The following is a 25,237-nucleotide window of genomic DNA, read 5'->3' on the forward strand; positions in this document are numbered from 1 at the left end:
TGAAACTTTTATACTGATTACAGCCTATTTTAAGAAGTGAAAGAGCAGAGAGAGAGATGTCATCATCTCTGAGACTGAGAAATAGGAAAATCGGGAAAGAATCAGGAAAGCCTAGTTAAGGGAAAATGAACATAGAATTTCAAAAACATCAAGTGGGGCAGTGTTAAATTCATTGCGCCTGCCTAGTGCCAGACATTGTTGTAGACACTGGGAATTCTGGTGAACAGATGAACTCCCTGCTCTCCTGAAGCTTGACGTCTACTTGGGGAGGAAAGACAATAATGAAATAAATAATAAAATATCAGGTGGTCATGCTGTGAAGAGGCACACTAAGGGGGATAGAGATAAAGAGAGGGTCATGTTGCTGTTTTTAAAACATCACAAGGAAAAGCCTCTCTGACGATAGCGATGATATTTAAGCAGAGATCTGAAGAAATTAAGGAACAAAGCCATGTGAATATTTGGGGAGAAAGGCAGTAAATGCAAGTAGAATCCTATATGGTATGTTCAAGGACTGCACAGAAGCCAGGGTCACTAGAGTGGAGTGAAACAAAGGGCAGAAAGGTAGACGATGAGGTCGGAGAGATGGCTGGGGCCAGATGGGGTAGTATATGGTTGACTGCCAAAAGGACTTTAAATTTGAATCCGTGGTTGGGAAGCAGTAGGAAATTATGTGATCTGTCTTTTAAAAGGATCGCTTTGTTATGTGGCAAGGATAGAATCCGGGACACCAGCTAAGGCTATTGCAGTTGAGACATCTGAGTGGTAGATGTGGTGGAAAATATTCATATTTGGGATGTATTTTTAAAGGAGAGCTGACGGGATTTGCAAATGGATTAAATGTGGACTTAAGAGAAATAGAGGAATGAAGAATGATTCCAAGGTTTTTGGTCTGAGCACCAGAAGAATGGGTTTCCATGTTCCTACAAAGGAAAGACCTGGGGAGAAGTTTGCCCTGGGATATGTTATAAGACTCTTATTAAGGAGTTCATCACACCAGTTTCTTTTTTCCTTTTTCTTTTCTCTTTTTTCTCTTTAAAAAAATGCTTTATTGAAGTATAACAGTCAAATGAAAGAGGACATGAATCATAAGTGTTTTTTGCTCAGTGAAATTTCATGAAGTGAATGCATCTGTGTAACCAGGTATAAATTGGGGGGTTGTCAGCAAGCAGACTTGAAATCACAGCATTGCGAAGTCATCTATATAGTGAGTCTGAATAAAGAAGAGATTGGGGGGCTTCCCTGATGGCACAGTGGTTAAGAATCCACCTGCCAATGCAGGGGACACGGGTTCGAGCCCTGGTCCGGGAAGATCCCTACATGCCGTGGAGCAGCTAAGCCTGTGTGCCACAATTACTAAGCCAGCGCTCTAGAGCCAGCATGCCACAACTACTGAAGCCCACGTGCCTAGAGCCCATGCTCCGCAACAAGAGAAGCCACCACAATGAGAAGCCTACGCACTGCAAGGAAGAGTAGCCCCTGCTCGCCGCAACTAGAGAAAGCCCACATGCAGCAATGAAGACCCAACGTGGCCAAAAATAAATAAATTTATAAATAAATTTATTTTTAAAAAATGAAGAGATTGGGGACTTAACCATGAGGCACTCCCACCTTTAAAGGTCGGGGTAATGAGGATGCTCAGAGGAGCAGCTGGTGAGGTAAGAGCCAAGTGAGCTCAGGATCCAGGACACCAAATGGAAGAAAGGATTTTGAGAAAGGACATGGTAAACTATGTCAAATGTGACTTATAAGGAAGTACTGGAAAGTTTAGTTAGATAAGGAATGAAAAGACCATTAACCTTGGATAGTTTCCATGAAACAGTTAAAATATTGAATTTAGAATGTTTGTAGTGGGTTGAGAAGAGAATGAGGTGTGATTTGTTCTGGAAATATGTGAGCGTTAGACACTAGGAGTATGGAGATGGAAAATGCTGTCCTTACTCTGGAAGAACTTATAATGGTATAGGGAAGAAAGTTAATAATTATAATAGTGTATGACAACAGTTACTATAGCTGTATATATATGATGCCATAGATGCAAATAAAAGGAGAACTTACCCTGACTGGAGAGGACAGGAAATGATTCCCTTTAGTAATCCCCAAGTCTTGGAGGACCAGTTTAGAGCGTAGGTGTAAATGGGTGATGTCATATGGGGGAAGGATGTTAAATGTTAAAAGGCCATTAAGCAAATGAGCATGATGAGTTCTAGATATCATAACTAGTTCACTGTGGCTTGACGCTAGTTGTGTAGGAGAGAGGACTCAGACCCAGAGGAGGTAGTGATGAGAGATTATACTGAAGAAGTAAGAGTCACATCATGAAGGGACCTTGTATGCCATGACAGTAAATCTTAGGAAGACTATTCCCTAAAAAGTGCTCATATACATAAAATTTCAGATTTGTGGACCCTTGCAGCCCAACTATGGATACGAAGTTAAAAACCCCCAAGTGAAGATGATGAATTGGTGGGAACTCTATCTGCAGTAGCCTAGATGAGTATTTGAATCTGATGGCTGGCAATGAGATAGGAGAACTTGACACGCTCAGTGTGGGTTCCACTTTCAAGAACTCTCTCTGCAACTGGAGAGCAAGAAAGAATAATGGAGGCAACGCAAGCTTGTGGGGTAGAATCTTAAGAAGGGGTAAACTTGATATGGGGTGGGGGCGGTGGGGAATAAGCAAGTACAGGGAGAGGTTGAAGAGACAAAAGAGAAGAGATGATGAAACAAGTGACCAGCAAGGCAGAAAAGGGTGGAATCCAAATTAAGGGTAGAGAATCTAGCCTGGCTAAGGGCTAGGTAAGTTTGGGGGATGGGGTATGTTGTAAGCAGGAATTTGAGGGCTTTCCCACCAGGGTTCTGTTTTTTGTGTGAGGTTGGAAATGGTGTCAGCTGAGAAAAGGGTGGTGGCAAAGGCAGCATGAGGAGAGTAATGAAGTTAGAAGAACCTTGGAGGGAGAGGATGTAAGATCATCTACAAGAACATGTGAAGTGTGACAAGATAGTGTGAATTAATAGTGGGGCAAGACACAACTGTTTAAGCATAACATCAGATCCAGAAATCATAAGGAAAAAGATTGATGTATATGACAAGGTAAATATTAAAACTTTTTCTAGACAAACTCACTGTACACTAATTTGAAAGACAAAAAACATACAGGAAAAGGAAAATATCACCTTTTTTAAAAACAGTGTTCACATACTGTAGTTTCACCCATTTGAGGTGTATAATTCATTGTTGTCCTATAGATTCACAGACGTGTGCAACCATCACCAGGCAATTTTAGAACATTTTCTTCACCTCAGAATGAAAACCCGTACCCTTTAGTTATGCATCCCCCTCCCCAACACTCCTTTCTTGCTTTACCCCAACCTCTAATCTACTTTATCTCTATGAATTTCCCTCTTCTGGACATTTCACATGAATAGAATCATGTGGCCAATTTTAGTGAGCCATCCTTTGCCCATTTTTAAAATTGGGTTATTTATATTTTTTATTATTAAGATATAAGAACTCTTTATTCTGGATACAAGTCCCTTACCAGATACATTGTTTGCAGGTAGATAGGTTCTCCTATTCTGTGGGTTGTCTTTTTTTTTTTTAATTGAAGTATAGTTGATTTACAAGTTGTGTTAGTTTCTGGTATACAGCAAAATGATTCAGTTATACATATATACATATATATTCTTTTTCAGATTCTTTTCCATTATTGTTTATTGCAAAGTATTGAATGTAGAGCCATGTTCTGCTCCTCCTCCAGCGGCAGCCATGATGGCAGCTCGGGCATTGTGGCGAGGGGGACGGTGCCAGGCAGACGCTCCCTCGAGGGCTCCCTCCTCTGCCTCCTCTCACCGCTCCGCTCATCCATTATTTCTTCAAATATTTTTCTCTGCTCCTTTCTCTCCTTTCCTTCTGGTACTCTCACTGCATGTATATTGGAACGAAATCTGGTAGATAAAACAACATTTTAATAAGGTGTATATTTAAACCAAGCAATTATAGGGATTGATCTTAAGAAAGCAGTTGCATAGCATGTGTAGATGTATGTACAAGGAAGTATATCACAACACATTTTTATAGTAAAAAGTTTAGAAAAAATGAGAAAATTAAATACATTATACTTTTATACAATGAAATATCATTAGCTATAATAGTTTTTAAAATCTCTTCATAATTCAGATGGAGTTTATTTGGTATATTGTATACAGTATATTTGGTTTTTAGTTTCTTTTTTTGTTGTTGTTTTTGGTACATTTCCTCTGTGTATCTGTGCAGGTTTCCTCTAGGGTAGCAGTTCTATAAGTTTGACATCACTGATAATCTAGCTTAACAGAGGAGGGCTGGATTCTTTATCGCCTTGTATATAATGTGTTGCAGTGTATAAAGTTGAAGTATATAAAGAATGAAGTATATTAGTAGATAAAGGAAATCTGCCCTGACATAGATTTTCAGTTCAGTAAGGCATGGGTACTTTAATAGGCTTTTCACATAGTTGAGGATATTCTTTGATAATACACCAGAGCTTGACAAGTGGTAGTTTCTTAACAGGTGGCTGCAATTTAGAATCTGAAACCATAGCAATGAACTTTTCATTCTGTTACATTAAAATCCATTGGTCTGTTAAAACTTTGAATAGATCTATTTTACCCATCCTTGATTTTGTGACATTATGCATTTTTCATTTGGAAAATATTGGCACAGGGAGTTAAGCAGATCTTCTAAAGGTTGATACATACTGTTACATGCTATCAGAAAATCACAATTATTAATAGTACCACCAATCTCATGTGAAAGCTTTAAAGTATTGGGAGGATGCCAGACTCATAGTGATGGGTACAGTTTTCAAACAATTCTAATTTTCATTTGAAAGCTCAAATTTTTATCATTGGCAGCAGCAATACTTCATTATAGATAAATGTCCGCAAAATACTCAAGTCCGAATGACAGTTTATCTGTTAGTCATTCTCTGAAGTAAAAATATTGTTCTCTGCAAAGCTAATTTGGTTGACAACCTGATTGATCACACAATTGCTTTTCCTCAAGACAACCTTATTACACTGGCCATTTTCCCTTACTCAGAAGGGATATTCCCCTGGAATTTGTATTGTTACACTTGATTCATTTATATTTAATATCTAATTCTTATTCTTTGTCTCTGGCTGCTTTTAAGAGTAGAGAACCAAGGATATGGCCCAGTGTACAAGTGGAGGGCTTGGCCTTAAATAATAGAGCTTATCCACTATAACAAGAGAGAAGAAAAGGTCTATGGTTGGTAGACCGGACAGTGTAAATATGTGGGATATAATATAATAAGGTGCAGAGTCAAAGCTGTTAGTGAGGTGGGGTGGGGAAGGAGTATTGGAAGAGTAAAGAGAGAAAGGTTTGAAATAGTTATTTCAGAGGGTAGGTGAGGAAATGACAAGGGAAGTCTAATAGCATTGCTGAGCAGAACTGAGGATCACTTAAAATTTGTGGTCAGGAATTCAAAGTGAAACTAGGCAGCGTGTGTGTGTGTGTGTGTGTGTGTGTGTGTGTGTGTGTGTACACATTTGCATGCATATTACTGTTTACAGGGCCTGCCCTTTAGTCAACCTACCCACGTGGTTGGAGCTCATTTCCAGCCACATCCGTTGCTAATTATTAATCCCAGCCATCCAGGCAAGAAACTGGCTAGACTAGAGAATGAGCAGGGAGTAGAAATGGCTAGGATGTGCAGAGCCTAGGAGAGATGGCTTACTGTTTTAAATCTGTACTAAGTTAAATAACGGATTATTAAGCTGATTTGCCTCTGCTAAATATTGATACGGGGGATTGCTTCACACTGAGGTAAAAAAATTTTTTTGAACATAATGTGTGTGATGACTACTATAGGATATGGCAGGGGCAAGATAATTAGGGAGAAAAGAGTGGAGACATCTGGAATCCACTGGGGTGTAAGCTTTCTGTGTGGCTGCTTCTTATGTGGCAGGCCTCTTGCTCCTTTTTCCTCTTCTGTCCCTCTCTTTTTGTTTTTTAAAATTTTTATTTAGTTATTATTTTATTTCATTTAATTAATTAATTAATTTGTACTGGGTCTTTGTTGCAGCAGGTGGGCTCCTTAGTTGTGGCATTCATGTGGGATCTAGTTCCCTGACCAGGGATCGAACCCAGGCCCCCTGCATTGGGAGCATGGAGTCTTAACCCCTGCGCCACCGTCCCTCTCTTTTTGTTCTGGGTAGTAATAGACCAGGGTCTTGTCTTCAGGCAGCCCTAGGCCCCACCACGCGTCCCATAGCTCAGAAGGCGGCTTGCTTTTCTGGCCCAGTTTTCCTGACACTGAGTTTGTTCTAGCCCCAGCTTTGACTCAGCTAATTATTTTCTCTGGGAATGTACACTCTTTGAGACTGTGACCCACAGCCAAATAAAACATTAGTGTTTAAAGAGTTTAGGCTTTACAGTCAGACTCCTTGGGTTCAAACTCTTGCTCTTGAGGCCTTAATCTCTGTTAAGTCTCACTTCATAGTGTCTAGCTCATTAGTAGTATCTATCTCATAAGGCTGTGATTAATCTCTTTAAATCTCACTTCATATAGTATCTGTCTCATAAGGTTGTGAAAATTATGGTAGATGATTCAAGTAAAACATTAGGATAGTACCTAGACACAGCAAATACTCCAGAAATCTTAAGTGTCATTATTTTCGTTTTCTGCAGGAAGCACTAGAGCTATAACTTACTTACCCTCTATCAAGGAATATTTAGCAATTAGCTCTGTTGTCAGTTTTTGTAGAGGTGGTACAGTATAGTTGGTAACAGCACAATGCTAGATCTTTTTTTTTTTTTTTTCCTGTGGTACGCGGGCCTCTCACTGTTGTGGCCTCTCCTGTTGCGGAGCACAGGCTCTGGACACTCAGGCCCAGCAGCCATGGCTCACGGGCCCAGCCGCTCCGCGGCATGTGGGATCTTCCCGGACCGGGGCACGAACCCGCATCCCCTGCATCAGCAGGCGGACTCTCAACCACTGCGCCACCAGGGAAGCCACCAATGCTAGATCTTTGACTTTTGTTGTCCTAGTGAAACTGATGAATTTGTAGAATGGACATCCAGGATTAAAGGTATATTCTTAAGCCAAGCTAGCTGTTCTGTTAACTTAGAGCTGAGGATTCCTGTTGCCTTTTTTTTTTTTTTTTGCGGTACGCAGGCCTCTCTCTGTTGTGGCATCTCCCGTTGCGGAGCGCAGGCTCAGTGGCCATGGCTCACGGACCTAGCCACTCCACGGCACGTGGGATCTTCCTGGACCGGGGCACGAACCCATGTCCCCTGCATCAGCAGGCAGACTCTCAACCACTGCACCACCAGGGAAGCCCTCCTGTTGCCTTTAAGGGAATTTAACTTCTTGGGTGGACTATTTTTCAAAACATTAAAAAAACTAAATTAGGGCATATAAACACAAATTGAGCCAATCCTTGATAATCCCGGATTGTCATTATTATTACTATTTATATTAAGAGTTGCTGAAAATAAAAGGATGCCCCCACTAGCTCCTAAGGCTATTTCCTCCCACATTGAAATGACTGTACCTTTTAACAGTTTTATTGAGATATAATTTGTGTATCATAACATTCACCCATTGTAAGTGTGCAATTCAGTGATGATTAGTAAATTTATAGACACAGTTAACTGTTAGAACATTCATCATCCCAAATACTCCCTCAGGTTTGTTTGCAGTTTGTCCTTGCTCCTACCCCCAGACCTAGGCAGCCACTAATCTGCTTTCCATGTCTATAAATGTCTATTTCTGGACATCTCATATAAATAGAATTATACAATATATAATCTTTTGCATTTGCATGTTTTGCAGTTTGTCCATATTATGACATGTATCAGTATTTCATTCCATTTTACTGCTAAATAGTATTCCATAATATGAAATGGATATTCCACACTTTGTTACTCCATTTACCAGTTGCTGGAGATTTGAATTGTTTCCAGTTTTCGCTATTATGGATAATGCTGCTGTGAACATTTACATACAAGTCTTTGTGTGGACATACGTTTTCATTTCTCTTGGGTAGATTCCTAGAACTGGAATTGCTGAGTCATATGGTAAGCTTATGTTTAACTTTTTAAGGAATTGCCAAACTGTTTTCCAAAGGCTACTAAATTTTTAACAAAGTAGCTTTTAGATATTTTTCTCTTCCCTCACTATTACTTGCTGCTGGCATTATCCCCTGTACCCTCTCTCCTGAATCTGATGCTGTGGGCAAGGCAACCTGATAAGTATATTAGAAATTCGTAACGCAAAGGCGTTGAATGATAGTCTTGAGCTTTAGTGTAGGACATTGTGATGTCTGGAATGTGTGTGTGCATGCTGGTTTCTAGATGCTCAGCTGTGTTCTGGACTAGGGATGTTCAAGATGTATCTGTTATTTGGGACTCTCAGATACAGGTGAGAAAACCCCAGTGTGGTAGAGGAGATAGTGTACATGATTATCAGCTCCACCAGACTCTTTCCGAAGTGGAGAGGAGACAATCCCTTAAGATGCTAAGCAGTCAAAACAGTAGGAGATGTCAGCTTCCTCAGATATTAGACCCAAATAAGTGAATTTTGTCATTGTTTGTCTAATTTGCAAAGCACTTGAGACCCTGAGTAGTTCAGCACCCCAAATACCAACAAATGTTATCTATAAAGAATAGTTACACCATTCATTCTATAAGATTGATGCATTCATGGTACCCTTGGCATTTACAGATTAAATTTTTAATTTAGCTATCTGTGAGTTATGTATAGTTGTTTGTAATCAGGCTGAGAAATGTGTTTGAGTTGCACCCAACAGCTGCATATCAGTAATACTGTGTTCTTTCTTGTTTTCACATAGGAAGTAATTTTTCTTAACAGATCTGGAGGCATCCCAAAAACTTTTCAATTATACTTTGTCCTATTTCAAATGCCCCTATGCCTCAAGTCTTCTTTTTTGCTAATTTCAATGACCTACTCTGCTATACTCCTATCATTAGCCCTTCTATTTTGCTTGCTTTTTAAAAAATATTACTTTGCTTACTCATTTTGGTTATTTTCATTGTAAAACCTTAAATACCTATCTTAATATAAGCCAGTATCTTTATATTTTTGTGGTTTATTTTCCTTTTTAATTAGAATAGTCACTTATATTGTCTGGTCCACTTTATGAAAACTTTGCCATTTATAAATCTGCCATTACAAATCCAATTCAGCTCTTAATTACCTGCCATGATAGAGGAGGGCAGTGACACAAGTCATAATCTCTGAAAATACAATTTGGTTTAAGAATGAAATAACAGGATGATTTTCTTTTGAACATCAACTTTGCCATTTTAATTACGCTTTGTTTAGACTAAATTTAGTTTAGTGTAAAAATAAGAGTTTGAAAACACAGCAAATGATACAAAAGGAAATGTGTTAGAGGCCAAGGAATAATCACAGTGGGGTTAATAGGAAACACAATTAATATACCAAGCTAGTTCCTTTAGGTATTAGTTTACTTTATGCTTTAAATGTTATAATTATTTGGATATATGAAGAAAGGGGATTGGACAAAAATTCTTGAAAAGATGAAGAACTGTCACTTCTTATTTCAGCCTTTGAGCTCCCTTTTAAATGGACTGTACTGGGTACCTTCTAGAAAGGCCATTTTTAATGTTTTATGAAATCAAAAATTTTTCCCACAAGGATTTAAAATAGCTGTGTTACATTTTGAGTCTGACCCCTGTGAAAAAATGACTATATATCTTTCCGAGATTTTTGAAAGCTGGCACTGACTCACATGGTTTCAGGGCACAATTTGTTTTTTGGGTTCCTGTTTTACATGAGTTTTCAAAATAAATAGGTACTTGTTATTGAAATAGGAAAAAATAGCATTACTGTAAAGCTGATTACAACTGGTGCTGGAAAGAATCTGCCATCTGATTGGAAATATTTTTCCAGTTTGTTGACCTGTTTAAAATTCCGAACAGCTAATTCTTTCCAGCTTTCAAACATCAAATTCATTCTGAGGTCAGTATGGACAATTCTAGGGAATAAAGAATAACTTTGGTTTTGTGTTCTCCTTAATACTTGTCTTATACCTGAAAGGAAGTGTTTATTGACTATTTTAAGTGCCACTATGATTACTACTTTGTAATGAATATTTTATTACATTAAAAATAATCTGAAAAATCATAATTGTTGCTTCTCAACCCAGTCCCTACTGGTGGCTCTTTTTAACTGTGTAGTATGTGATAGCACTTACCTAGAGCAGTGTTTTTTAAAAAGTGTGCTCTATGGACTCATAAGGTATGAAGGTCCTGTTTTCCCTGTAATCTTTTGGCATTTGCCTATAATATTATTGATATTATCTATGTATACTATAATACTATATCCATGTATTCTTTTTTTCTGATTTATTTATTTATTTATTCTTATTTTTGGCTGCGTTGGGTCTTCGTTGCTGTGTGCGGGCTCTTCTCTAGTTGCGGCGAGCCGGGGCTGCTCTTCGTTGTAGTGCGCGGGCTTCTCATTGCGGTGGCTTCTCTTGTTGCGGAGCACAGGCTCTAGACACGCAGGCTTCCAGGCTCTAGGCACGCAGGCTTCAATAGTTGTGGCATGCGGGCTCTAGAGCGCAGGCTCAGTAGTTGTGGCACACGGGCTTAGTTGCTCTGCAGCATGTGGTATCTTCCCAGACCAGGGCTCGAACCCGTGTCCCCTGCACTGGCAGGCAGATTCTCAACCACTGTGCCACCAGGGAAGCCCCCCATGTATTCTTTAGTCATATGAATTATAACTTATTGCTGATGTCTTAGTGTTTTATCAAAAATCATGCTATTTTCTTCATTGTTGCTTGACTTTTCTGCAGTGGCAAGAAATCATCAGTTCCTTAGGTTATTCTGCTCCACTAAAGAGGCCCTCAAAAATTTATTTGAGCTCCAAGTAATTATTTACGAAATGTTTGCTTTAAATATCTTAAGATCTTTGTACGTCTGTTTCTAATTATTATTAGTGTCATCCTATTTCGCTATGTCAGGAACCTTAATAGTAACTGAACAGGCCTAGGGAGGAAAAGGAGAATTCTCCATCCAGTGATGCCATTGAGCCCTCTCTCTGGTCTGCTTTTCCTCTCTCACCTTGCTGCTGTCCCTCTGCCCCTTACTATCTGTTGTAAGCAATATTGGAACTGCCTCTTAACTTGTCTACCTGACCAGTGTGGCCTTCCTCCAATCCAGCCTTCTTGTTTCTTAGAACTCAATTGCTGACAGTTGCCGTACATATTGAAGATCAAGTCCATACCCTTTAAGGATTGTATGTGAGGCCTTTTATCATGATCTAGTCCTTTTTTATTTCTTTTGATACTCAAACATAAGGAACTACTTGCAGTTTCCTGAATATAATTTAGTTCACTCCCCCTTAACATGTACTATTCCCTTTCCCCACAGAGCCTTCCTGGCTCTTGTATGCTTGCTTTTTTTTTTTTTTTTTTTTTTTTTTTTTTTTTTTTTTTTTCAGTACGTGGGCCTCTAACTCTCGTGGCCTCTCCCATTGCGGAGCACAGGCTCCAGACGCACAGGCTCAGCGGCCATGGCTCACGGGCCCAGCCGCTCCGCGGCATGTGGGATCTTCCCCTACCGGGGCACGAACCCATGTGCCCTGCATCGGCAGGCGGACTCTCAACCACTGTGCCACCAGGAAAGCCCTCTCGTATGCTTTGCTAATTGCTATTTCTCTTTGATTCAGCTTTAGTATTAGTTAATATTAATTCTTCTTTGAAGCCATTTTGCTATCCTCTTTCTCCTTGTAGCCATTTTCACTTGTGTTCCTTGTCAAATAAACTTCTGCTTTATATTTAGCTTAGAAAACTATAAAAGCCCCTGTGTTTGATTTAAGCTTCTAACTATTTGTAGAAATAACAGCCATCTGTGGTTTTCTGTAACTTATAGACCCCTTATGAGGGTCAAGGGTGAGAGACAGAATATACAAGTGGACAATGGCCTGACAGTGCAGGAAGCTAAGCGCAGTAACTTCTGTAATAATCGGCCCCAGATGGCCAGGACTTGATCAGTAACTGCCAGCTTCCCTAAATTTTGTCCTTGCTTCCAACTTAAAACCAACTAGAGCACATCAAATCTGCACCCAGTAAATCACATAGGATGCCCTAGTCCTAGTTAGCCTGCCTACAGCTTCCCCCTGCCAGTCAGGGTACACCTGAAGCCTTCCCTGTTTTCCACTGTAAAGCTTTCTCATTACTCAGCCTGACTTACGCAAGTGATGGTGGCCATCTCCCTTGCCGTAGCAAGCTCTGAATAAATAGCCTTTGCTTTTCTCATAAGTATAGTTTATAAAATTTATTTCCTATGCTAGCTATGTTTTGTGATTTTCTACATGTTTTATAAACATAAAGGTTTATATTTTATAAAGGTGAAGACAGATATTTGTCATAAGGATTCTTTTGTTTCTTTACATTGAATGACAAGATGACACAGAATAAAAATGTGTAACTTAGTAGTAAAGAACAAAATCCTAGTCAAATTTTAATCTTACTTAAGACCTTTGTCTCAGATATAGTTATTCAAAGCTTTTTATTTGGTTTATTAAATCATAATTTTTTAAAAATCAGTACATGGAAGAGATTTAAACATGAAATATAAAATAAATGCATTGAGGTTTTATTATGTTAAGAGTATTCTTTTATTCTTATTTTTAAAATAGTAAGCATGAATGCTGAATTTTATCAAGTAATTTTTTGCATCATTTACTGTTTTTTATTTAACCTATTAGTGCAGTATATTGTATAAATATATTTCATATTATTGAGCCATGTGTATGTTCCTAGAATAAACTCTACTTGTTTTGAATTATTTTAAGTACTCTTAATCTGTTCACTAATTTTATATAGGTCCTTTCATTTTTGTAAAGTTTCTGAAAGTGACCAGAACCTATACCCTGATTTTTTACTTTTTGTGGGGTTTTTTTTTTTACATATCCTTCCTCTTATTTCTACAATTGAATGACTAATAAGGCTACTTTGAACAGTTTTGAAACTATGAAGAAGATAGCTTTTTATCTGTCTAGTGCTTTATTTTACTGAAGTTACTCTCAGTGTATTTATTGTTTGAATTTTCTGTTAACAGATATTCCCTTCAGAGAGGTAGCTCCTTCACATTTTTAACACCTGGCCCCCATTGGGACTTCACTTTGGTGAGTAGACACCTAGGTTTTTTATTTCAAGACATTAGTTAATTCCTGGGTTGTGTTTCAGTCTGGTGTACAGCTCAGTTGTCTGTACCTCTCTGAAAACCTTGAAGTACAGAGTTTCTATCACCATCTTTGGCAGCCTAATTTAATTCTTTTCTGCTAACAAACTGAAAGAAATTTTTATTTCAATTAAATATAAAATATATTTTGAAAAGTATCAGATCTATTCATTTTTAACTCTATGCAATTCTTTCTCTCATCCCTACCTGTGTTAAAATTAAGAGACTATATTAATGAAACGTGAGGCTATTTTTATGCTCACACTCTAACAGCTTTTTTCTTGGTTGAAAAATATAAAAATGCTTGTAGATAATATATATAATGAATGAATCATTTCTTTTATTAGTCATCTTAGTATAGAGGGACTCCATTATTTTTAGAATGAAACTTTACAGAGGTATCTAATCTTGTGCAAAGTGACACCAGAAAATTGGGGGTTTTTATAATTAAATACTCATTACTTCACAATACTCATATAAATAAAGTACGTACAAATAGAACATGATTCTTATGCTCTTCTTATTTGGGGGAAATAGCAAAAACGATTCTGCCTCTAGTTTGCCAAACTTTACCTATGTGTGCATGTATTGATGATGTGCCATTTCATTTGTATTTAATTTGTTTTTCTGTTGGGGACTCCTGTTCGAGATTTTTGTGAATAATAGCATTTACATACATTAAGTGGTCAGTAAAGCATTCATGGTAAGAGTCTCCTGTTTTTAATGCAGTTCCACATTTTCCTTTCAAACTTTTTTCATCTTGGTCCCGTTCCCTTACTAGTTGAAGAAGCTAAACTTAAACAGAAAAACTAGTAGAGAAGTGTCTCCAAATTTGATTTTGCAAGCCTATCAGCAAAAATATTTTGAGCATTACCCCTGATATATTTATTTATAATTTTTAGGTATGTAGCAACTTTATTAGCTAATATCTCAAAGCTCAGTACTCACTTAGGGTAAGATTAATGATAGTGGACATAAATGTATATTTCAAATAGTTGGGATAATTTCAGTTTGGGGCTGACTTCTAAAATGGATTTGATAAGATTGCCATTATCTTTATCTCACATTTTTAAATGTGGTTGATGATGAGCTCATCATCTGTGTATTAAATTTTAGTAAAGCTTATTTTTTAAGGATTAAGAAATACATAAAAATGAAGTTCTAACATTTTCCTCCTGTACTCCAGGAAAGATACCATGCATATCGTCTGGGATAGATGCATCTCACTTGGGAAAACACTTTTGTACTGGTCTCCGTGACAAAAGAAATATCTAACGGTTCATGTATTAAAACTTTTGGAATGTGATTAAGGAATACTTAGAGGGAGATTTATAACTTTTTAAATACATAGTTTAAGAAGGGAAAAGAATAAAAATTAAGCATTCAAGAGGTGAGAAAAAGAACAATAGAGTAAATCAAAGAAAAGAGGAAGACAAGTAAGAGTGGAAAAAATAAAATCAACACCCAAACATGATAAAATTCTTGGCAAACCAGGGATAGAATAGACCTTCCTTAGACTGAGACCTACCACAAACAACATACTTAATGATAAAATGAGAGCGGCAGTCCCTTTAAATTTAGAAAAAAAGCATGCTGTCATAATATTTATTCAGCATTGTACTAGCGCTCTTAGCCAACACAGTAGGACAGGAAAACAAGTGGTACACAAATTAGAAGGGAAAAGACAGTCTGATTTCATTACTGAGAGACAATATGATTGTCTACATAAAATATCCAAGAGAATATTAATAGCAACTATTAGGACTAATAAGAGTTTGAGCAAGGCTATAAAAGTTATAAAAAGAAATCAACAGCATGTATGTATATTAGTAATAAACAAATGTAATTTTTTAAATTAATTAATTTATTTATTTTTGGCTGCGTTGGGTCTTCGTTTCTGTGCGAGGGCTTTCTCTAGTAGTGGCAAGCGGGGGCCACTCTTCATCGCGGTGCGCGGGTCTCTCACTATCGTGGCCTCTTGTTGCGGAGCACAGGTTCCAGATGCGCAGGCTCAGTAGTTGTGGCTCATGGGCCTAGTTGCTCCGCGGCATGTGGGATCTTCCCCGACCAGGGCTCGAACCCGTGTCCCCTGCATTGGCAGGCAGATTCTCAACCACTGTGCCACCAGGGAAGCCCAACCAATGTAATTTTTAAAGATGCTTTTATTGAAATAAAAAAATTTTAGACTAGGAATAAATCTATGAAAAGATGTGTGACAATTTTATGGGAAAAACTGGAAAGCATTAATAAAGAACATAGGACACCTAATGAAATGGACAGATATACCATTTCATGCAAGGAAAGGCTCAATAGCATAAAAAATGTACATTCTTCCCAAATTAATTCATAAAGGCAATGCTGTTCTGATAGAAATCTCATTAGAATGTAATAGATCCCAATTCACGCAGAGAAATAGAAGGCCCAGGACAGGGAAAGTAGTGTACCCATCAGGGAGCATTATGACTGAGCGTATAAGCTATTAAGACTCACTCCAAAGGTACAGAAATTACACAGCATAATATGGTTGCAAGTGTAGATAAATAGACCGTTGGAATGAAATAGAGAACCCAGAAACCGACTTATGAGAACTTATTGTATCATAGGTGTTATGAAAGAATGGTGCTCTCAGCAAATGATGTTAGGGGTGGGGACAGTTGGCCAAATTACCTTATACCACATACATACAAAAATAAATTCTAGATGGGTTGAATATTACAAATATGAAAAATGAAACTTTAAAATAGTTAAAAGAAAATACAGTAGAATGTTTTAAAATCTGTTAAATTTCTTTATACATATGCCCACACATGTATAGATTTTATATAAATACATAAGTATGATCCTGTACATGCTTTTTTTCCCTCAGTACAATCTTCTTTTTGCTTGGCAGTTTCCTCCCCCTTTCCTCTCTTCTCCCCATGTAAGTCCTTCCATTCCCCCAGTTCCACGCTAACCCATGTCAACAACACTGTATGTATCCCTCTATATTTTGCTCATAGAATTATTTACAAATACGCAGCCTCACAGATAAGATACACATAAGCAGGATTTTTGTTTAGTTTGCTTTTCAAAATTAGGATCATATTATTCATACTTTGCTGCATCTTCTGGATATAACCTTAGAATCAGTAGAGATTTCTTGAGTTCTGTCACCTCATTTTTAATTTTTTCCCAGTCCTGATTTATATTGTTCTTCCATGTCTTGTATCATTTTCTTAATGTCTTTTTAGCTAAATTCGAAATAGTATTTTATAGGTTTGCTCTGCTTCTTTGAGCATTTCCTTTTGAGGTGACTTCATTCCCTGTAGGGATGATATTCTGCCCCTTACTCTCTCTTTTTTCTTACAGTTATTTTGTGTAGAATTTGACTTGGGGAATTTTCTGTTCATTTTTTTCCTGAACTTTTACAAAGAGGCTTGGTGCAGATAGCTTTTCTAACTTCACAGAGTTCCCTCTTTTGTTGTTTTCATGGGGCTTGCTTCTGAGACTTCCAGGCTCCGTATATTTCCCCCACTTCTATCTGGACTTTATCTTTCCTTTTCTCAGTTGCCCCCATTCTGCTCTCAACAGTTTCTCCTCAGCGTGGGGCCAGGTCCTGGAAGGGAGCCCTGGCTTGTCAGTTTTGAGAGTTTACAAGAGCTAGGCTGTATCACAAGTAATCTGAAAAGTTATTTTGAGGCTTAAGAGAAGAAACGTTACTTAAGGATTCTTTTTCAGTATTGATTAAGGACCAGAACTTAAAGCTATATACACAGTTTTGTCACTACTGGCACCAGTAGGGCTGAATGAAGGTGATGAATGATAACAGGAAGGTACTCCCGGTACATGCATGTTCATTTTCCACCTGATAAATCCTGCTTCAGGCAACAAATCTTAATTACTTGGGCCATGAGAAAAGGATATTTTTTTCCTAGTGAAATCAACCCCCCCATAGGATAAATAATATGTGTTCCTTTTTTAAGAAATTTATTATCTTTATATATAAAACATATTTTACTTTTTCTCTAACAAGTATAGACTTGACTTACATAAGAGTTCTGTTCTGAAAAACTTTAGATAAGTAAGTTTTTTAATAGGGTGGAATCACTTCACAGCAAGGGATGATTTAGTCATAGGGGACTTTTTAGAAAGTATATAGTATGTGCTAGCGATAATTTATGGGCATCCCTCATAAAAATAATTTTCTTATGAATACAGCCTAAGACTTCACTTTTTTTTTTTTTTGCGGTACGCGGGCCTCTCACCTTTGTGGCCTCTCCCGTTGCGGAGCAAGGCTCCGGACGTGCAGGCCCAGCGGCCACGGCCCACAGGCCCAGCCACTCCGTGGCACGCGACCCTCCCGGACCAGGGCACAAACTCGCGTCCCCTGCATCGGCAGGCGGACCCTCAACCACTGCGCCACCAGGGAAGCCCAAGACTTCACTTTTTAAAACTGATTTTTCTAGTTGTATGTGGTCTTTGTTTAATGGAGTAACATGCATGCCTTCTATATAAGAATAAAATTTTTTCTTTTTTATAGAAAAGAAAACGAAGAGCAAAAGATGATGATGTCATAAGCCTTAGCAGCCTTGATCTGAAGGTAAGCCTTACTGCTCTGGCAAGGAAAAGCATTTAAGAGTATGCAGATAGCATTTTATTTCTGTGCTGTAAAAATAATGAATGCTGGGATTTTTGCATTTTGCATTTTTTAAGTGCAAAACTGAATAGTATTGGCTGTTACAGATCCTCCTTTTTCTGTTCTACTTCTTTGTTAAGAACAAGTAGAAAACCTCCCTCAAAATAATAGTGAACACAGACTCACATGCCTAAGGAGACCAGGCCTGTTCTGTAGTCTATGCAGAGAAAGGAGTAGGTGGGGGACTGTGGTGAACAGAAGGGCACCATGCCTCTCCTCAAGAGAGGTAGCTGCTCCTGTGCTCTAGCCCCCAAATCTGGGGTTTTGTGTGAAATCTCCTAAATTTTAAATGTTGGATCAAATTTTTTCTAAAAAACTATGCAAGCCAAACAATTTGTCTACGAGCCAAATGTAGCCCAGGGGTTTCCAATGTGTGATCTATGATAAACTAAAACCCAGTGCAAACTTAAAAATAATTATTTTTAATAATTGTAATAATTATTTTTAATTATTTAAAGAATAAGAAAAATGTAATAATAATTTTTAAAAACTGCCCCCCCAAAAAATAATCCTTTTCTGTAAAATTGTAGTTAAGTCCAAAACTCTGGTATCTTTGAAATTACTTATTTTATTTTTGTCAGTAGGCAAGTTTTACAGAACCATCTTGGTTTTAAGGAACCTTTTTAAAAAGATTGTTATGGAAAAGTTATACATTTTTAAAGTAAGATTTTAAAAAAATATTTGACATCATGTTTAATGATGGCAGCTGCTGCTTTTTATTTTTATTTTCTTTTTTAAAGGGTTGGAAATTTTTTTTTTTTTAAGATTTAATTTTTTATTTATTTTTGGCTGTGTTGGGTTTTCGTTGCTGCACGCAGGCTTTCTCTAGTTGCAGTGAGCCGGGGGCTACTCTTCATTGTGTTGTGCAGGCTTCTCCTTGCGGTGGCTTCTCTTGTCGCGGAGCACAGGTTCTAGGCTCACAGGCTTCAATAGTCATGGGCACGCGGGCTCAGTAGTTGTGGCTCATGGGCTCTAGAGCGCAGGCTCAGTAGTTTTGGCGCACAGGCTTAGTTGCTCCATGGCATGTGGGATCTTCCCAGACCAGGGATCCAACCTGGGTCCCCTACATTGGCAGGCAGATTCTTATCCACTGCACCACCAGGGAAGTCCCTGCTTCTTTTTAAAGACAAGGTGTTTTCTAAAAATTAAAATTTTATAGGTCTGCCCATCAACATTTTAGCAAATCTGGCAATCCAGATTTTGTGGGTATGTGTACATGTCTTTACAGAAGAATTATGTGTTTTAAGTGTTAGGCTTTTTGCAAAACAGTTTTAGTTACATTTTTAAAATCTTGTTTTCAAAGAAAGAAAAAGGTGTGAATGGCAACCCTGAGTATTTTTAGGTATGCTTCAAATGAAATCATACGCAGAAATAAGAGTTTGCTACAGTAAAATCCATGGTCAGATCTACTTAAAGACAATCCTCCTTTTTTTCACCCCAGCTTCAGCAATAATTAATATACCATCAGATCAGTCTCAAATCATCTATCCACTCACCTACCCTCCCCTGGATTATTTTGAAGCAAATCCTAGACATTGTATCATTTCATCTGTATCATCAGATTCATTGTTCTCACTTTCCTTGATGGTCTTAAACATGTTTTTTTTGTTTTTGTTCATTTTGTCTGTTTGAATTGTAATTCATATAAGGTCCATACAGTGAGATTGATTATATCTCTTTAGTACCTTTTAATAATAGGTTTCCTCTTTAGCTCTTTGTTTTCTTGCAAATTTTTGTTGTTGTTGAGGGAACCATGTCTTTTTTCCTGGGGAGCTTTCTACAGCCTGAAGAGTTGTGACTGCATCCCCATGGTATCATTTCCTGTGTTCCTTTTTTCTCTGTATTTCTGATAAATTGGTAGTTAGATCTAGAGAGTGTTTGGGGCTATTATGTACTTCCCTCAGAAGGTATGTAATGTCTTTTTGTGATGTTCCCAACATTAATTATCATTGCCTAGATCCATTTATTCATTGGAGGTTGCAAAGTGGGTATATTGTGCCTTTGTCAGTCCTTTGTTTATTAACTGGAATACTTCTGTAAAGAGAAAATTCCCCTCATCAGCCTTAGTTACTCAAAGGTACTGATTTATAATAAAGGTAGGACAAGTGCTTGATTCCTTTTTTGTTTATCAGTTTTCAAGAATAATGAGTTTTATTCATTAAAATGCACTAACAGTAACTAATGATTTTTCTTTTTAATATTATTATGAACTCATGGATATGAACACATTTTTTGTGTTTTGATCCATTTTAGTTATTACTCTTAACTATGCTCAAATTTTCCCATCTTTGGCCTCTGGGTGCTGCCTCAGGAGGGCTCCTATGTCCTTTTTCCCCAGCTTTATTAAGATATAATTGACATATAACATTGTATAAATTTAAGGTGTACAATGTTTTGATTCCCTATGTCCCTTTGACATGACCCTCACCTTATATCTAGAGGCTAAATGGCCTCCTTTTCTTCCTGGATGACAGGTTATTCCAAGCCAACTTGTACATTTCTTTTTTTCCTGCTCCATACCTGGAATCAGTCATTTCTAAATGCCCTGATTTTAGAGGCTAAAATCTGGGCATTTTGAACACTTGTTGCTAGCAGTTGATCATTGTTTTTAGGCCTTCTTAATGGACAGAGCTAAAAATATATATATAATTTTTAAGATAAAATAAATTATGAGTTTATACTGATATTTTAAATTCAACTCTAAAGGATCTTTTACTTAATCTCATTAATCTCACTGTCTAGATCTCTTTCAACTGCACCGAAAATCTGGTTTCTGTGGGACACTGACATAATTACTCACTTGATTTACCCTTGGTTCAAAGACAAATCTACATTATTACAAATTACTACCACATTACTACAAATGATAAAATTACTGAAAAAATTTTGTTTCACATTTTTTGTTTTTTATATATAAGTTATAGTGATGATATATAAATTTTATGTTTTAAAATTATTGAACTAGTTCTTTTCTATGTGTAATTATGCCAACTCACTTTATTTGCAATTTTTAAGAATTACTGCTTTTTAAATTTAATTTTCTTATAACCATGTAACAAAATTGTGTAGAATTTCAAAATCAGTTCTACAAGATTCTTATTTCTATCCCTGGCTCTTCTACCCTACTTCTTTCTTCTATACAAAATGTTTTTTTTTCCTTTTATTAATTTCATGGTTTATACTTCCACTTTTTAAAATTATAAGTAATTGCATATGTTTGTATATCCCACTTTCTTGGGTAAACAATAGCATGTTATCTTTCCTTATGTGTTCTGTTTTATTCTCTCCTTTTTGTTTTACTTGTATGTTTTAGCTTTGTTAGATCTTTCAGTATTTAGGAAGATCCATGTATTTGTTCTATTGGTTATCTTTCTCGGATGCCTTCACTTCCCTCTTTTTGTCTATTGTAGATTTGTTCATTCCTGTGAGCATTGTTTTAATTAACTAGCACCTCTTCTCCCTCCTCTCCTCCCCTCTGACTGAAGTAATCTCTCTTTATTCTAAGTTAATATATTTAAAGTAATAAGTGTTTATTTTACTTTTCATGTACACTTATCATTCTCCATTTTTTAAAAAATAGTTTTGCTGTATCTCCAGGGTCAGCACATTGAGCCATTATAAACTATGCTGTGTACCCTGATAACCACCATTTAGACTTAGTTCTACAGGTAAATATATATTTAATGATCAGCACCAGTCCTTATATCTATACCTTTTTAGGTTTTTGGTTTTCTGAAGCTCATTCTTTAGCACAAGGGTCAGCAAACTGTGGCCCACAAGCCATATCTGACCTGCCCATTTATTTACATATTGTTTATGGCTGCTTTTAAAAACACTACAGTGGCAGAAGTTGAGTAGTTGTGACAGAGACCATGTGACCTGCAAAGGCTAAAATATTTACTGCTTTTTTTTTTTTTTACAGAAAAAGTTTGCTGACCCTGCTCTAGAGTTGAGTAAATTCAGAGGAAGTGTTCATGGGAGCAGTATTCCCTGAGTTATTGAATGTTCATATCAGTTTGTTTGCAGCCTTTATACTTGAAGGTTAGTTTGGATGAATATGAAATCTAAGGCTCATATTTTTTTTCCTTGAATATATTAAATATTTTACTCCATTGTTTTCTGGTATAAAGTGCCACTGTTGAAAAGTTATAATAAGTGTATAGTTTCAAGTCATCTTTTGTTTTAGGAGCATTTTTTTTTTGAATTATAGTTTTTGTTATTTTTTCTATTCTATTGTTTTTGCCTCTCCTCCCTGCCCTTTATACTTAGGTTGGGTCTTCTTTTTGTATCTTTTTATCACTTTCTTTCAAAACATTTTTTTGTCTTTTTTTATTTTTAAATTCATCTTCCTTTTTTACCTTATTTTTCTCTTAATGCATTAGTCATTGTTTTTTTTTATTCTGAAATAATTTTATTTTTAATTCTTTCCTTCTATCACCTCATTTCAAATCCTCCTTTCTCCACTTACCTAATTTCTGAACTTTATGTTCTTTCATAGCTTCTATAATTTTCATTTATTTTAGACTACAAAGACATTATTCTACTCCACATTTTGTTTTCTTATAGTAGTTTTAAATGGGTTTCATGATTCTTTTATGAAGTACATTAAGTTTTCCTTTCCTGTATTTTTAGGTGAGAGGAGTGGGCCATGGTAGCCTGTTTTCAGCTTCATGACTCTAGAGCCCCTCTTGTGTTGTTTTCACAAAGTGATTTTTAAAAGTATGGCCTCTTTGTCTTATGGTTTCCTTTGCTGTGCAAAAGCTTTTAAGTTTAATTAAGTCCCATTTGTTTGTTTTTCTTTTTATTTCCGTTACTCTAGGAGGTGGGTCAGAAAAGATCTTGCTGTGGTTTATGTCAAAGGGTGTTTTTCCTCTAAGAGTTTTACAGTTTCTGGTCTTACATTTAAGTCTTTAATCCATTTGGAGTTTATTGTTGTGTATGGTGTTAGGTAGTGTTCTAATTTCATTCTTTTACATGTAGCTGCCCAGTTTTCCCAGCACCACTTATTGAAGAGGCTGTCTTTTCTCCATTGTATGTTCTTGCCTCCTTTGTCCTTAGAAAACTAAAAATAGAACTACCATATGACCAGCAATACCACTACTGGGCATATACCCTGAGAAAACCATAATTCAAAAAGAGACATGTACCACAATGTTCATTGCAACACTATTTACAATAGCCAGGACATGGAACCAACTGAAATGTCCATCGACAGATAAATGGATAAAGAAGATGTGGCACATATATACAGTGGAATATTACTCAGCCATAAAAAGAAACGAAATTGAGTTATTTGTAGTGAGGTGGATGGACTAGAGTCTGTCAAACAGAGTGAAGTAAGTCAGAAAGAGAAAAACAAATACCATATGCTAATGCATATATATGGAATCTAAAAAAAAAATGGTACTGATGAACCTAGTTGCAGGGCAGGAATAAAGAGGTAGACATAGAGAATGGACTTGAGGACATGGGGTGGGGGGACGAAGCTGGGACGAAGTGAGAGTAGCATGGACATATATACACTACCGAATGTAAAATAGTTGGCTGGTGGGAAGCAGCAGCATAGCACAGGGAGATTGGCTCCGTGCTTTGCAATGACGTAGAGGGGTGGGATAGCGAGGATGGGAGGGAGGCTCAAGAGAGAGGGGATATGGGGACGTGTATACATATGGCTGATTTGCTTTGTTGTGCAACAGAAACTAACACAGTATTGTGAAGCAACTATACTCCCATAAAGATCTATTTTAAAAAAAAGTATGGCCTCATGTTTTCTGAAATCTTTCGTTTCTGCTCCCTTTCTCTTTTATCTGGACTGTTTCTTGTCTTTGCTTCTGTTACCCTGTTCTGCTCAATTTGGATCCTACTCCTAGAAGTTTTTCTCAGTGCAGTGTTAGTTTCAAGAGTTTCTGTGGCCCAGACTGTTCCAACACCAATAAACCTTGTTACTTGGAAGTGCTCTTGCCCGTGGCGTGAGGCTTTGATCCTTGGAATCCTTCCCAGTTTAGGCCACTGTTTGCAGTGCACCACTGTGGGGGTTCCCCTATTCTCGGGGCCATCAGACAAGTCCAGTTGCCTTCCCTTTGCTTCTCTGTGCACAAATGCTGAAACCATGTGGGTCTCAAAGCTGTTCAGTTTGCCTCCATCTGACCAACAAAAGGTGTGGGGGAAGCACTCTCATTTTTGGTGTATATTGGGTTTTCTGTTTTGCTATGGTAGTCACTCTATCTGACTTTTCTTTTTCTCTAAAGAGTGAAGACCTGTCAAAGATTAGTGAATTAATGTATTGATGAGTAAGCCAACAGAATGGTAAAGCTGGTCAAAGGACTATAGGAAACACTGAAGTATTCTAATCACTGAAAGAAGGAATGGTGGAGTACAATCGCTAAATTTGATACCAGATAGATTAATAGCCTCATCTACATGTCTGCCTACCAAATATATTTACATTGCTATCAGTCCCCACAGAGTTAACATCTACCCTTACAGAGTTGTAACAAAAAAAAACTTAATAGCAAATAGTGAATCAAGCAAAAGGTACACAGCCCTAGAAAATGAGATAATCTAATGAAAAAGCATTCGGGCATCCTTTTTGTCTGGTTTCAAGTTTTGGTATTTTCTGCCTCATTCTTTCCTTAATTTTATTGCCTTTCTAATTCTGATTTATGTTCCTTCATAGTTAGTTTTGGAATATTATAGTTTTTGTGAGTATGTTTTTCTACCATGCCTTTATTTATTTATTTTTTTTAAATTTTTTTTTTTTGGCTGCGTTGGGTCTTCATTGCTGTGCGCGGGCTTTCTCTAGTTGCAGTGAGCAGGGGCCACTCCTCGTTGCAACACGTAGGCTTCTCACTGCGGTGGCTTCTCTTGTTGCGGAGCACAGGGTCTAGGTGCGCAGGCTTCAGTAGTTGTGGCACGTGGGCTTCAGTAGTTGTGGCTCACGGGCTCTAGAGCACAGGCTCAGTAGTTGTGGCACACTGGCTTAGTTGCTCTGCAGCATGTGGGATCTTCCTGGCCCAGGGCTCGAACCTGTGTCCCCTGCATTGGTAGTTGGATTCTTAACCACTGCGCCACCAGGGAAGCCCCAATGCCTTTATTTTTTGTAGGGATGTTTTTTCCCCTATATCTTTTTTTAATATAAAAACTTTGTATTGGATTTGACTATGATTCTTTTTCTTGGTCATTGTTATGTGAAAATAGTTTTAGAAAGAAGGAATGAGTCAGGAGAGCTTCATGACTCTAAAAATTCCTCTTCTGTTAGGGCTCTGCACTTTCACTGCCCAGGGCCCAGGTTCAATCCCTGGTTGGGGAACTGAGATCCCACA

The 25,237-nt window shown here is 37.4% G+C and overlaps 1 protein-coding gene across 1 annotated transcript in view; it reads left to right on the forward strand.

Moving 5' to 3' along the window:
• NET1 (neuroepithelial cell transforming 1) overlaps positions 1 to 25,237 on the forward strand; it is a 53,833-nt gene that overhangs the window by 1,809 nt on the left and 26,787 nt on the right. Inside the window, exons 2-3 of the mRNA XM_060097562.1 lie at positions 13,118 to 13,184; positions 17,760 to 17,819. Coding sequence (XP_059953545.1) covers positions 13,118 to 13,184; positions 17,760 to 17,819 — 127 coding nt within the window. The remainder of the gene's footprint in view (positions 1 to 13,117; positions 13,185 to 17,759; positions 17,820 to 25,237) is intronic.

The sequence above is a fragment of the Mesoplodon densirostris genome, chromosome 4 (assembly GCF_025265405.1).
Source record: "Mesoplodon densirostris isolate mMesDen1 chromosome 4, mMesDen1 primary haplotype, whole genome shotgun sequence".
Lineage (NCBI taxonomy): Eukaryota > Metazoa > Chordata > Mammalia > Artiodactyla > Ziphiidae > Mesoplodon > Mesoplodon densirostris.